We start from the raw sequence: 14865 nt of genomic DNA on the forward strand, positions 1-14865 counted from the left end.
CAGCATCCCCTGACCTCATCTTGAATCCCCATCTCCTCTGGGCACAGCAGGGAGTACTTGTCTCCTCTTGCGGCTTTTCAGGTACAAGGTTACAAATACTTTTCTTCCTTCTTCTCCTCCTCTTACCCCTGCAAGTCCTCTGCCGGCTTTTGAGGAAAGGCTGTTTCTGGATGGGAGAGCTCTGAATTGGGTGTTTGGGCTCCTTCCTCCTTCACAGTCCTGGGAGCTTCATCAAACTGGAAGTCGTTCACCTTCCAGCTAACTTAAGCTGTAGTTTAGCTGAGATTCCATCAAAAGAGAGAAGCATGAGGAGAGTGGATCCTCTTGTCTCATGCCGTGGAAAGAACCGCGTCCAGGTCATCCCACACTGGTCAGAATTTTCCTGGGTAGCATCTCCAAAACGGTCACAGGCAAAAGTATCGGCTTCCCTTCTCTCCTAAAGCTCCTCACCTATCTTTCCCCTCAGTAGGATTATCTGAGGGCAGAAAACCCCAAACTTTGATGCTTATTGATGGGGAAGGTTCTCCAAAAGGATTTGTGGAGCAAGAGATCAAAAGTTAGTTTAAAAGAATCTTTGACTCCTACTACCTTGCTTTACGCGCTGCCTTGGCGAGCGTGGTATCAGCTCAACCATCCCTGCCCATCACCCGCTCCCCTTTGTACTTTCAGAAAGAGATACCTTGTAGAGATTAAGTGGGGGTCACTAACAAGAAGCTGCCTTGTGTAAGGATGCTCTACCTTTCCCCTGCAGTGCCTCCTGTGGCAGCGACAGGCTTCTCTAACGCGTGACTGGGAAAGAAAAAGAGGTGGCTCCTGATTTATGCACCATGCCCAAAGGCATCAGATTCAGTCGCCCCATGGCTATGAAAAACCTCTTGGTTTTGGAAGCTGCTATAAAAACATAAACCTGACTAAATTATGCCTCTCCATTCATTGTGCAGAGGCATGGGAGATCGTTCAGATCACTTTGCTGATGTTCCTCTGGCCCCATTGAAGCGTAAAACTTTGAATCTCCTTTTTCTTAGTTCACTGGACAAGGACATTTTTCCCCATTGTGTGACAGAGCATCCTGTGCGTGACAGTTGCATGGGGATGGAGACTTCCAGCTTGTCTTTTCTTGCCCGGGACTAGTCCTCAAACTTTTCTTAAACAAGCAGATACTGTGAATACTAGAATATACCCTGTCACTTGCAGCTTTTTTTCGCTCTGGGGCTGGGAACAGCTGTTCCTGGTGCCCAAGCACTACCTGCGAACGTCACAGTCTCTGCTGCCAGGAGGCTGGTTGTATCCCAAGAAGTGGGCAGTAACAGGGCATCGAGGTCTGCCCCTGTGCCCGTGAAGCCTTAGTCTAACAGCAGGATGATTTGCTGCCTGTGCTCACAAATCTCCGGGAAGTTGGAGGATGCTGACGTCTGGGCTGGTTGCTCCAGTTATGTTCAACCCAGGATTTTAGTGCAGCAGGAGTCATGTGTTTCATTGCAAGCCACCACTGGGCTGTCACCCCTATGTCCCCTCATAAGTGCCTGCTGGCTGGGTGACTGCTGGAAATCTTCCCTTGGTGACGCTTTGGCTGTTGCCTCCTTGCAGCCTCATACTTGCGGGTCAGAACCACAAGAACCGGGATGTGGCTTGCGCAAACTTGTTTTGGGTCCCTGCCTCATCCCGCTCGCAAGGTGACGTTGCCCGTGCTGGCTCTCTGGGGTGCAGCATCTCTGTGAGCGCAGGGATGCCTGCAACCTCAGGACGTCATGCTGCTCGCCCAGCCCCATGGCCGAGGTGGGAGCTGCAGTCTCTGCTGCGGTGCCAGCTGAGCAATAACCTCCCTGCACTGCTAGCGGTAAGGTAGCTGGCTCTTCCAATCGTCCCCTGGGGAGCCACAGCCGTTCACCCGGTGCGAGGAGAAGACCCAGTGGTCCTCTTAATTGCCACGCTGCCTGAGTAGCATGGAAACAAAAGCTCCGAGGAGAGGAGCCAGGAGGATCTCGCCCATCGGGAAAGCTGCCGCCTGCCCCTCGGAGCCTCCTCGGGTTGCCAGCAGCATGGAGGCCTCTGGCTTGGCAGGCAGGAGGAGGCAGCTGCCAGGGTGGGAGCTGAATGAGTGAGCATTCAGGTGACGCGGCAGCAGCTGCTTCTCCGCGTGGACCTCGCTGCAGCCAGCTCCTGCAGGAAGGGAGGCAGGTCCTGCTCTGAGTCAGACCCGCCACAACCCGCATCAGTCAGAGGCCTGGTTTTTGTTTTTTTTTTTTTTTTTTTTTTTTTTTTTTTTTTTTTTATTTTTTGTTTGTTTGTTTGTTTGTTTGTTTGTTTTTCCCCCCCATGGATGTTTGGGGATATTCGTTCCCACTCTCGTTTTTCTTCTCCCTTCACATATGTGGTGATCAGAAAGATGGGGTGGGATTCCAGGATTAATCCTGGAGTCCTGCTTGCCTTTTTTCTGCCCCTATGTCTTGCATTTCCCAGGCTGACACTTGGCTTTTTCTGGATAGCGCTGGCCTCTTACCAACGTTACTGTTGCCGAAGCTCCTGAGCACAGTGTTGCTACTCTCCATCTCTTGGCTGCGGCGCACGTTTAGCCTGGTGCCTGCTGTCACCACTGTGGAGAGTCAAAGTGTGGAGCACAGAGTTTATGTGGAGCTTGCAGGCTGGAGTACACATTTTTTTTGTGGTGATTAAACTTCTGCTTTTATTTATGAAGCAGGATGCTTCAACATCCCTGCGTGGGAAAGCCTGCAGTTCTTTGAGATAGGCTTCTCTTCCTGTGTTTTTTTTCCTCCATGCTTTAGGTATTTCTGTCCTTCTACAGACCTGTGGGTTTTTTTCTTTCTATTCTTGTTTTCCTACACGCAGCAGTTTCTTACTTCCCTTTGCACTCACCAGACCTCATCGCTGTTGCTTTCCAACTTCGCAATTTTTTTAGTAAGTGATTAAGGAGATAATGATGATACTTCTGAATTGGAATTGGGCTTCTCACATGCTACTTCAATTAGGTTAGTTGGGTACAAGAGAATTAAACACTCCTTACTTCATGCTGTCTGCAGAGTTGGAAAGACAGCCTTGCATCCGTAGGCTCAGCCTACGACTAGGCAGCTTCCTTCAGGATTGCAAAGCCTAAAAAACTTGATGGATTTTTGCTGAACAATCTGCACATCGTGTGTCCCATAAATTCCCTGACGTCTGCTTGGCAAGCCACGATACGCATCTTTTTCTAGAAAGTGGCTCGAAAGAACTGAGGGATTTCTGTTTTCATCTTTAATCTAGAAAGCCTTCTGCAAGTTGCTTTCACAGATCTATTTAAAGGAAGACAAAAGTGTGAAGCTGCCCACTGAGATGATTCTAGATTTTTTTTTTTTTTTTACTGACTGGCTCTGGATCGAGTCTTTTAAAATAAAGGTCTCTCCTCTCTGAGCGGCTGCCTTGTTTACTCCTGCCATCTCTTCCGTTATGAAAGTAGCATCACTTCAGAGACTTCTCGGAGCAAAGGAGACTCTTTCAAGTGCTCAGGGTTTTTTCCGCACCTTCCCTCAGTGGTGTGGTATTGTTTGGCTGAAGTGTCCCTTCCTTTCCAGCAACCTTTAATTCATTTTTCTGCAGAGGAGTTGGTTCTGAGGTCACCTCAATTCTCATCCCAAGGGAAATTCACGCTATAAAAAAACTACTTCCCCGTCCTTGTTTTGTTGTAAACCTGCTTGCACTCTGAAAAAAAAAAAAGTAACCATGCTTTTTGCATGTGGCCCAGATTGTGGGATCCAGCTTGTTAGAGCTAATCGGCAGAGAAAACCTGGCCTTGCCAGTATCCTGCCTTGGGCTGCAGGGCACTGGCCCGAGTTCCCTGATGTCCCGGGGCTTTCTGGTCTCGCAGAAAGACTCACTTCTGGTTGAGGTCCTCAGGAAGACACAGCCGATGGCTTTTCCTGCAAAATCCATGCGCCTTTTGATAGAGGGCTTGCACAGGGCTTCTGTAGGGATGGCTCCTCGAGTAGCCTTTCCTCTCTTGGTTTCCTTTTCAAGTAAAAACACTGCCAAGGAGATGTTCCTCGTCTTAATTACTGTCTTAGGGCTAAGCTCAACATCCCCCCTGTGCTGTCCCACTAAGACCTCGTCCATGCTCCTTCCTGTCTTGCTTTCCCCTCCTCCCCTGCCACCCGTGTGCCAGTCCTGCCACCACACCTTGCCTAAGGCGGGCGAGCCCGGCCGGGCCCAGGCTGCCGGAGGAGTTGGTTCCCCTTCAGATAACGCAGTTCCAGGTAAGGAGGCGAGTTTTTTCTCCCCCCTGGCGAGGCGGTGTGGTGGCAGCTTTCCGATCTGCCCGTGGCGGCTGGGCCTGCGGCAGCGTCGAACTGCCGTGGCACGGCACAGCACCGTACGGCCTTCACAGTGCCCCCGCGCCCTGCGCGGGGCCTTTCATTTAGCGATTTCTATCAGAGCGTTATAACTGTTAGCGTAACGTTAACTGGCGAGATGCTATTTACAATTCGGATGCGGAACGCTTAAAATATCAGTGATTTGAAAATGTAATTGGTAGGTCTCTTAAGCAGTCGAGGGGCTCGTGTTAAGTGCTAGCAACGTGTTTTCCTTTTAACACACCATGCAACGTGTAATGCCTTTCCTTCCCATTTAGGCTTGCCCGTATTCCCAGTGTCTCCGCACATGAAGAGCCTTTCATCCACCAATGCAAACAGCAAACGGCAGGCTCATCCAAGCTGTACTCCAGCCTCGAGGCTGGCTGCCAAACAGCAGAAAATTAAAGAAAGCCAGAAGACAGATGGGCTGTACACAGACGAAGAGGAGGATTTCCAACATGCATCTCTGCTGCAGAAATACAGCGAGTGTGCGAAGCCATCAGGGAAACGTCAGTGTAAAACAAAACACTTGGCACTGGAGGAGAGGAGAAGGAGGTCATCTCTGACGGGGGATGACACCACAGATATCGAAAATGCTGAAGATAAGGTATCTTTATTTAGACTTAATTGTCCACCAGCATCTGAGAAGGCAGAGCCAGCCTGCTTAAAACTAATGCGCTGTCATGCATGCAGGGTAGCGGGGATTGCATTCAGATTCGTCTGTGGATGCTTTGCACGTTTTGTATTTGCTTTTCTTAACCTGAGTTAAAGGCACTATTGTAGGGGGTGAGGAATCTTGCATTTAAAAGACGTAGCAGGTCTTTCTTAAAAAATTAAACATGAATAGAAAAGTGTAATTCTTTGCTGGCAAAATATAATCCCATCGCTGTATTATAAAAATGAGGATTAAAAAAACCCCATAATAATGGTTTTGACAGATCACGGTAACGAGGAAAGTCAGGAAGCGACCAGAGCCTACTTCGGACTGTGACTCCTCACCAGTCAAGTCATACGAGCAGAAGCTGTACGATCGCGTGCAGCAGACGCCCTCATTGCTACCCGTCTCTCAGCCCTCGCAGCTGCCGATCGCAAGCCCCCCTCAGGAGACCACCCCGAGCCGGCCCATGCCGCCTGAAGCGCGGAGGCTTATTGTCAATAAGAACGCAGGGGAAACTCTGCTGCAGCGGGCAGCACGCCTGGGGTACGAGGTAAGGGTCTCTTGCCGCTCTGTGTGAGGTTAAAACCCTCTTTCCAGTTTTATACGTGGAAGTTTTGTGAAGCGACGGCTTTGAGAGTTTGGTCGTTGAAATTTGTGGGTCTGCCCTCCTCTGCTGCACTGCCTTCCCTGGCGCGCTGGGTCTGGGGGCCGGTCGCTGCGGGATGCAGGGTACGCAGCATCCTGTGTGAACGAGCAAAGGGTAAAGTTTTATTGGTAACCCTCGCTTCCGTTTAAATATAAGCCATCTGCACACAGAATGAATGTTTTTGCTTTTGTTATTTGTGAGGAGCGTGTAGTTTAGGAGAAGGGTTTTATTTTTTTGTTCTTTTCTCCAAGGAGTATCTGGTATGTGACACAGGATGTAGTGCGTGGAGTGTTCTCTTGCATGATCACATGCATCGTAGGAGCGCTCTGCATGCTTTATGCTCGGCGTCTGGAGCTGCTTGGCTTAGCTGGAACAATGTTGTCTAATGAAATGGCCCCCCTGTTGTTACAAAAATCAGAAACTGATGAATCCCCTAGCTCCGCTGTTTTGAAGCATGCTTTTATTGGGGAAATACAGGCATATAGGTATGAGTGTCATTGTTGCTCAACTTCGAATCTTGCAGAGAGGTGTTTCATTGTAGAGAGCGATTGCTGCCCTCAGCGCGGCTGCAGGGTTCGCTTTGGGAGTGAGAGCACTGCTTGGACCTCGGAGCTGGGCTTGAGCCCCATGCTGGAAGGTGGCATCAGCCCGGGCCCAGACGGGGCCTGCCCAGCCTCGGGAGTTTGTTGAAACCTCAAAATGCCCTTTGTACAGCTGGAGAGCTTCTTGTGGAGAGAGAGGCCTTCTCCAGCTCTGGAAGGCAGGGTTTGTTGGAAAGGTTTTGTTTACCCTAGACAAAGGCTTCTTCTAACCCAGGGCACTTCAGCTTTAGCTAGGAGGAGGAGAAGTGGTTGTTACAACGTTGCTATGGTAATCTCCATAATTTAAATTATTTAATTTCCTACGGACCTAAAATTTCCTATGGATGCAGAATCAAAATGTGTTGTAGCATGTGCTCCAAGCTATCTGAGTGTATTTTCTTCCTGCACAGTGTCTGTCGGGGCGGGCACCACTTGCACGTCGCAGGTTGCCGTGGGATGCTTGTGCACTTTGCTTTTGGCTCCCGGTGCGCTACACTGAGCACGGCTCAATGGGAGCAACTCTGAAACTTAGCAACGGGCTGAGGTCTTGCTTAAGCAGGGGCCAAGGGCTCTCTTTGCTTTGCTGATAGCGGGAAGTCTGTGCAGCATTGGCTGTTAGCTGGCTGGTTGCAGAAAGCCAGGGATGCCCGGGCTTGCCAAGGTGGGGGTCCTGAGGCCCTAGGGTAACCTTGTGGGCTCACCGTGCCTTGCCATCATCAGCTGATTGGGGGTTTTGATTTTTGACCTCAATTCACCCAAAAGTTCAAGCAAACACCACGTTTTTAATAGGCTTAAATATTCCGATCATTCAACTCGATTGCGTTGACAGCGCAGCAGTGGGTCCTGTTGTCTGCAAAGCACGGGGCAGGAGAGCCGAGCGGGGCAGGGGACAGAGCCCAGTCTGTGCGCCCGAGCTGCTGCCAGGATCCGTCATTGTCTGCGTATTTCAAGGATGGGAGTGGTGGGTGGCTGCGCCACCCTGTCGGGGCTTCGTTTGACCTGTGGTGAGCTGTGGTAGTTTGGTGAGCCATGGAAGCTCTGTAGCTGTGGTGTTTTTCTTGCTAGTGACGAGACTGCTGCAGTTAGTAGAAAGCTGAATTTTCTCTGTCTTCAGAAAAATTAGAATGGTCAAGAAGTTACAAATTCCTCTATTTAAAAAAAAAATCTCGATCGTTTAAGGTAATTTGCTAGTCTGTGACCTGTGGCAGCTGCAGACATCTGTTTTCTGCTGTCCCTGTTAACGGGGCAGCCACCTTTGGTGGCTGTAGCGCGATGGTGGGGGGCTGATGCTGAAGTGGAAGCGCTGGAAGCTCACGGGTGCATGGGGGCTTCTAATGGCTGCTGCAGTGGCAGCAGGCAGCCCCGTGGCCCCTCCCCAGCCCGATGGCAGAGGGGTCGAATGAGTCTGTGCCACTGGGGCCATGGCTTGCAAAGGGACGCCGGGTGCTGATGCAGGACTCGGAGCTGGAAGTGGCTGGCACCACAGGGCACCCCTGAGCTCTGACGGCAGCAGGGATGTTGCGTGGGGCAGAGCAGCACCGACAGCTCTGCCCTGAGCCCGGGTGAGCTCGTGCCTGCCCTTGGCAGCCTGCCTGTCTGTGCAGCAGGGATGCCTGGCGGCCATGCAGATATCCTACCCCAAACCCAGAGGCAGCGCTGGCACCCTTGGCATGCAAAGATGCTGGCAAGCTGTATACATCTCTCCTGGACCCATGGGGAGCCCAAATACTGCTAGCTCCGGTGCCTCTGCACCACTCTCAATTGCACAGTATGGATATGCTGTAGATAGTTGTGGGAAGGAGGACACAAGCGGTTATGTTTGTGCGTGTAAAAACTGATGTGAGAGTGAAATGTTGAAGGACAAATGCGGCTTTTGTCTGGTCAGATAAATTGCAGGGCCACAGCCAACAAGGCTACTTAAAGACAGTGCAGCAAATGGACTTTGACTCTCCATACGGTCTGAGCAAAACCCTGCCGAAGCTGGCGCGAAGCTTTGCCTTTTCTTCGCTAGGCTTCTGCACCAGGCCTTGCTTCATCAGGATGTTCGCAACCCATCCCAGGGTATGGGTGCTCTTGAATCCATTCTGTTTTCCCCATTTGAAACAAATGACTTGAGATAATAGTAGTCTTAAAACTGTAATTTACTTTTTGTGAAGGGGGAATTATAGGGAACGTAAAGTCTTTTTGGGAAAAAAATTACAAAAAGCTTGTGTAATGAATTTGGTGGGAGAGGAAACACTGGCTTTGTGCCGCTTGTTGCTTTTTTGTGTGTGTGTGTCTGGACTTGGAAAGTTCTCTGGTGAATTTGGGATTAAATCCTGCCTGGGAAGGCAGTGAAATTAGAGAAAAGTGTGGTGTGTGATAGGGCTGGGGGAAAGATGGTGTTTTTTTCCAGGGGATTTAAACACTCAGGGGGACAGGGCTTATCCAGGCAGGGGGAGAGGGTTTGCCCTGGGGGTGCTTCACACGAGAGTCCGGCCCTGGGTGGCACCACAGCAGGAGCTCCTGAGCGTCGTCCTGCCTTTGCACAGCTCCCTTGGGGCTCCTGCACCTTGTCAGGGGATGAGCATCACTTCTGGGCTTTGGCATGGTGCTGCGGAGAAGTGTTACGGCTCAGGTTATAATGCCTCGCCCAAGGGCCATGTGTTGAGGTTGGGTGAAATGGAATAGTGCTTCTTGGTGGCAGCATGCTTGCCCAGGGCATGGGGGATGCACAGGGCATGGGGGATTCGCAGGGTGATGCTGACCCTTTGCCTTGGAAAGGGGCAGGAGATGCTGCAGAGCACAGGTGGGAGAGACTGAAGCAAAGGGCACCTCTTTGTAGATGAGGATGGAGCCATGCACATTTGCATGCACCTTCTAACGTCACTGTTTGCAATTGGCTAACAAACTGCAGGCAGCAGAAGCGGCAGCGGCACGTATCTTGGCTGGTGACGTGCTAGCTTGACTCTTTGGATTAACTGCGAGTGATTTTTAGATCGCTGGTTTAAATAGAGCACCTGAACAGACATTAAATTGCCCCGTGGCACTTCCGCAGCCTTTCTCTAACATTACTGAGAGATGCCTATGAAACCAAAAGTGTGTTTGTGGCACCACATGTTCCTGTATTCGGCAGCGATGCCTAATTTTTTTTATAAATTGAATAAATCATGTTAAAAAAAGTTAACGAGGCATTTAATTAATTAACAATGTAGAGTTTTATGGTCTTTATGGTTACATTTTGTGGTTAATGACATTCTTCTTATAGCCTCTTAACACAGAATTGCCCAACAAAATTAGCCTTTTCGTCCAGTAGTCGTCCAGTAGTAGGTATCCTGCCCTAGGACGAGCCTTTCCTTTTTACAAAAATAGATGAAAGGTGTTCCTTTATTTTGAGTTGCAGAATCTATTTTAAATGGTAACTGCATGCTAAAAGCGGAGCTGAATACAGCAGCCACTTCTGCTGCCTATAGCCATCTGCTAATTTGCCTGGCGGGGTGGTCTGGTTTTTTGAAGGAAAATTCGTACCTCCGGGGTATAATTTCACACAGCCCTTTCTAACGGTCTTGAGCAAGTGCAGGGTAAAGAGCATCCTTTCTGGGCTGATTTTCGGCCTTTGGGCTGGTGAGTAGGAACATTAAGAGCCTGTGTTCAGTGAGAGGCGGGACTGTGGGGATCCCAGGTTGAACCGGTGGGTGCATCAGGTGTGGGGGGTGGATGTGGCAGGTGAGGGGGATGCTCTGGTGCCTGGGACGGGCAGCTCATTAGCTCCTCGCTTTAGCCTGGTTAGTGAGGGCTTGCTAAAAGAGCAGCTTCATGCTGTATCCTGGATACCAGCTCATCGAGGGTCAGGTATACCCAGAGCACAGATTATTGTGGGCTTTCCGGTAGATTTTGAAATGGGAAGAATAAATGCATCGCACCCGGCGGTTGTTTTAGTCTCTAGCTTTGGAAAAGCAAACACTCGCCCCCTCCGTGCTGTATCCCGCTTTGCGAGGATGTCGCTCAGCCTTTGAGAGGAGCAAATGCAGAATTAATGGCTTTGCCACTAATCTGGAAATGCGGGATATATTTTATACATGCAGTATCACTTAGAAATGTGGGGTTTTTTTATTTCTTTTGCAACTGAGACAAATTGAGGAAGACTCGCACCATCCTAAATTTTTGGTTAAGTGATGGAGCAGTCATTGTTTCAAGGCTGCACAACAGCGTAGAGCTGAGTCTGGCCTAGGCTCTCAGCCGTGGTATATTTGACTGCAAGATGAATTGTGTTAAATTCACATGGCTTCCCACAGCGCCGGGCTCGTTATTGGAACCTGGCGCCTAGCTTTAGTTCTGCATGCAGAAAACCAGGGCGGCTGGTGAAAATGGGATTTCCCTAATCTTGATAGAGCCAAGCTTTTTTTTTTGTTTGTTTCCCTGATAGCAAACTGTCCTTTGTGTGTCTTAAATGTGTTTTGTTTCGGGTCATGCGCTTTTTCTTTTTAAAATCAAACTGACGTGGGCTGCGCTGCTGTTGTGCTTGCAGAATTTTCTGCTAAAAAATGCAGATGTAAGAGTAAAAACCTTCCTGCTGGCTTTATGCATGGAAGTTTTGAGAAGCAGAAAGCTACGAGTTTTGTCTGTGAAATTTACACTTTCCCCCTCTGCGACGATTCCTGACGTTGGGGGCTGTGGGAAGGTCCCTGTGGGACATGGGGCTCTCGGTGCTGCTTTGCACAAGCCAGTCTGCTCATGGGAAGTTGTGGTCTCTGCTGTGTCTCCTGAAGAAGCAGGACTTTCAGTGGCTTCCCCTTTTCATTTTGACTGACCTGTCTCAAAGAGGGTAACAAGCGTATTGTAAAGGTTTTGTGTTTTGCCCTTTCCCCCCACTTTTCCTTCAAGAAGAGAAATCTGTGCATCTCTGCAGCAAGAAGTAACTCGATGTATCTGTTTTTCCTCCCGTTTTCCAGGAAGTGGTTCTGTACTGTTTGGAAAACAAGGTGTGTGATGTGAATCATCGTGACAACGCGGGTTACTGTGCCCTGCACGAGGCCTGTGCCAGAGGCTGGCTGAGCATCGTGCGGCATCTCCTTGAGTACGGGGCTGACGTCAACTGCAGCGCTCAGGATGGAACCAGGTTAGCAGCACCCCCAGCCCAGCATTGGGTGGTCACCACCACCAAGCAGTATAGTTTCTTTGGTCACGATGGTGGGAGAAAGCAACCCTTCCCTCTCTACTTTATCCTCCCCTTGTCCTCCTTCCCATCCTGCATGAAACCCCCAAAGCAGGTGACGCGTGGTGGCCTCCTTACTGCTGGTCCTTGGGCAGGAGCGTGGAGGTCTCGGTGACCTCTGCTTTCTGGTTAATACAGCGGTGGGGGCACACTGTTGCTGTGACTCGAGTTCAGCGTAATTTTTTTTTCTCTGGGAATTTTAATACGTTTGTTTTGTTTTTTTAAAGAGTTTGTGAAATTGCCAGCTGCAGGGCAGGAAGGAGTGATACTTGAGCTGCAGCCCTGCTCGTACACGCTCCAGGTCCTTTGGCTTGTGCCAGAAGAATGGGCTCTGCCTTGTTAGCAGGGTTACTTTTAAGAGCACTTCAGGCTTTTGCGGCAATTGGGTGTGCGAGTCCTATGTATGCCATATAAAAATGATGTTTTGCTGAACTGTTAAACTGTATCTGCTCATTTGGTATTTTGGTTTTGTTTTTTTTTAATGCTGAATTAGACTTTTTTTCTTTCCTTCACAGAACAGTAGGGGTCCTTAGTTCCTGTGCTCGCAGAATAGATAGTGATTTTTTTTTTTTTGAGATAGAAATGGTGCTCGGCATCTTTTTTAAGCTTCTTGTGCATCTCCTAAAGTACCTCTTTGACCACCTCTGCGGGGCTGACCTTGGGTTAACTTTTTCTCACCATATGCAGAACATTATCCAGTCTATGTATTTTGGGGATGGCTCACTTTGTATTCTGTGAAGCTGCTGCAGCGTGTTATCTTAAATGGTTTATCGAATTCACTATCACCATCCAAATAGCCAGGGAGGTAAAATTAGCATAACTAAGAGTCTGCCTCTTTTGTTTTTAAGCTCTTTATTTGTTAGCTTGGGAATGGAGGAGTCAGGAAAACAAAAGTCCCAAGAGGGCTGGTTAGGATGGTCCATTAGAAGTTCATGATGGTCAGTCGTTACCGGCCCATCACGGCCAAAAGGAAACGTTTGTGGAGAGACATTGAAACTCTGGCTGGATTGTCAGATTCCTTCTCCATCTTCCACTTCTTTGTAAGAAGTCTTAGCTCCCTAGGCTGACAAACAGCCCCGCATTTTCTTCTGTCTCCAGCTTTAATATGTGACCCGTGCAACAGAGGCGAGTTGCCATAAAAAGAATCCTAAATTATTTTTGTCTCACTTACTGGAATAACCTATATAGAAAATTAACCCTAGGAAGTTTCTGGCCATTCTTAATTACCTGCCAGGTCAGAGTCCACCTGTGATTTCGATTCACAGATGGAGGTGATTTTCAAGAAAGAAACTTGGCTTGTGTACTCTGACAAGTTGTTTTGGGGAAAATGCATTTTAGGAATGAACATCATAATGATCTGATCATAGATGGTAATGTCAGAACTCAGCTTGTGGTTCCCTTTGTTTTCTGATGGCAGACTTTTTTTTTTTTTAAAAGCTGCCCAACAGACAGCGTGAATCCGAAACGTACCTAATATACAGATGAAAGATGGTCTAGCTGCCCTGAATTGAGCAGGACAGAGAGCAGAACCTTCTGTAAGGAACTTCTCATCAGCGTTGTCCCCTGCCTTTTCATAGGGGCAGATTTCTCTGTAGAGTAAATCATGACATTCATAAGATAAGTCCCATTTCTCCCTTGAAGCCTCAGTTTTTCTCCTTTAACTTTTAAGAGGAAAGTGTCAGTCTTCCTCAACTGTGTTGCCTTTTAAATTCAAATTCTGAATATGTTCACCCCTTGGAAAGAAATTCAAATCTTAAAAACAAAAAAAAAAAAATCAAAAAACCCACCATCAAAGACTTATCCCCCTCCCCTGCTTTTATCACTACACCGAATATGCCTTATTGCCCCCTCCGCCACCTCACAAGCCCACTAGCCAAAGATATTTTTGGTCACACTGGAAGCTCTCAAGTCTCTAGACAGTAACAGCGGATGTATATAGTTATGTTCAGCCAGTTAATGTAAATGCGCAAAGAGCCGTGATGCAACTGCCTGAGCTGTGATGGAAGTGCGTGAGCTGTGATGGAAGTGCATACGCTGTGTTTGTCAGCGTGGCAGCCTGGGGTGTCGCTTGGATCCCAGCTGCCTGAAGCTTTGGTCTGCGTTACTTGGTGCCTGCTGCCTCTGTGGTCAGCTTTTGGAGGATGCTCTCTGAAAAGTTGTGACAAGCGAGAGGATGGCTTCACTCTGAACAGACCATCCATACGAACGTGAAGGATGTAGGAAAGTTCTGCGAGGTCTGTGCGTGTCTCCTTCCAGTCCCGTCTGAAGCGCTGCAGGTGCTTCGATCTATGTGGTGGTTTGGCATGCGTGTGCTCAAGTTTTGCAAGTGAAGCAAAGCCCTGAGCCTCGTGCTTTGCTGTTGCCTTTTACGTACCTACCCAGCCAGTCTGTCCTGAGTTCAGTAGATAAGGTCGGTTTTCAGCTTCTGGTTTCTGATACTATCAGAAATCTTGGTGAAGCCAAAACCAAACGAAGTGCCAGACTGTAGTGGCAGGGCAAGGAGGCGGTGGGGTTTGGGGGGTGTTGGTATGGTGCAGTCCTTCCCTTCACCCTCAGCTCTGCCTGCACACCTACTGCTGCCTGCAGCCCACCATGTCCCTTTGTTTGCCCTATTCACATCGCATCTGGCCAGGCTGAATACAACCGTCCTGTTTTTTTTTCCCTTAAACTCTTATGCTGATGGTGGCTCTGCAAATGCAGCGCCTGCAGATGCTGAATACACAAGTACTCTGCTGCTGAATTAGTAGCTAATCAAAGGTTATTGTAGAAGGGGCCGAGATCTTGAAGACCTGCCCCAGAGGTGCCACAGTCACTAAGGGCTCTTAATCGTCTTACCTGTAAATAATAATAGACCGTGCTTAAGAGGTGAGCGCTTTCCTTCCTGACAGGGCCCCAGTAAGTGCAGTAGCTCAGCAAGGGGCATACAACGCCCAGTGCCTGACATTAGCAAGGATGGTTGCCGGTGTATTTGGCCTTATCTCTTTGGTCTTCTCCTCTTACCTCCACAGCATGCCCTAGCTGAACCGGCGCCGCTTTACAAACAAAGCCACATGCCAAAAATACAGGCATCTCCTGCCTGCTAGCGAGGCCTCTCCGTTGCTTCAGGGTCCACTCGCTAGATTCACTCTACGCAGCCAGTTTTGCTTTATCCTTCTCGCTGGCGGCTGATGAGCTCAGCCTTTTTTTTTATTTTTTCCCTGGGAGAACCATGCCAAGATGGCTCTCCTGCGTCCTTTCAGCTGGTCCTGGCAGAGCCATACCCTCCAGCAGCTAATTGCATTAAAGAAGAGGCAGCCGGCGTAGCTGCCCTCCTGCAACTTGTGCCTTGCCTCTTCCGTGGGGCAGCGTTGCAGAATAGAGTAGATGGAAATAAAAATAAAACGCCAAGATATGGTATTGCTCAGCGAGTTATGAGACCTCTTATCGCAGCAAGGAAAATTCTGATG

The 14865-nt window shown here is 49.1% G+C and overlaps 1 protein-coding gene across 6 annotated transcripts in view; it reads left to right on the forward strand.

Moving 5' to 3' along the window:
- Window positions 1-14865, forward strand: part of BCOR (BCL6 corepressor) — a 58246-nt gene that overhangs the window by 36109 nt on the left and 7272 nt on the right. For all 6 annotated transcript variants that reach the window (XM_068425067.1, XM_068425066.1, XM_068425070.1 and 3 more), the window contains 3 exons: window positions 4619-4947; window positions 5279-5548; window positions 11157-11323. In XM_068425067.1, coding sequence (XP_068281168.1) covers window positions 4619-4947; window positions 5279-5548; window positions 11157-11323 — 766 coding nt within the window. The remainder of the gene's footprint in view (window positions 1-4618; window positions 4948-5278; window positions 5549-11156; window positions 11324-14865) is intronic.

This window comes from Nyctibius grandis, chromosome 2 (assembly GCF_013368605.1).
Source record: "Nyctibius grandis isolate bNycGra1 chromosome 2, bNycGra1.pri, whole genome shotgun sequence".
In the NCBI taxonomy this organism is placed as follows: Eukaryota; Metazoa; Chordata; class Aves; order Nyctibiiformes; family Nyctibiidae; genus Nyctibius; species Nyctibius grandis.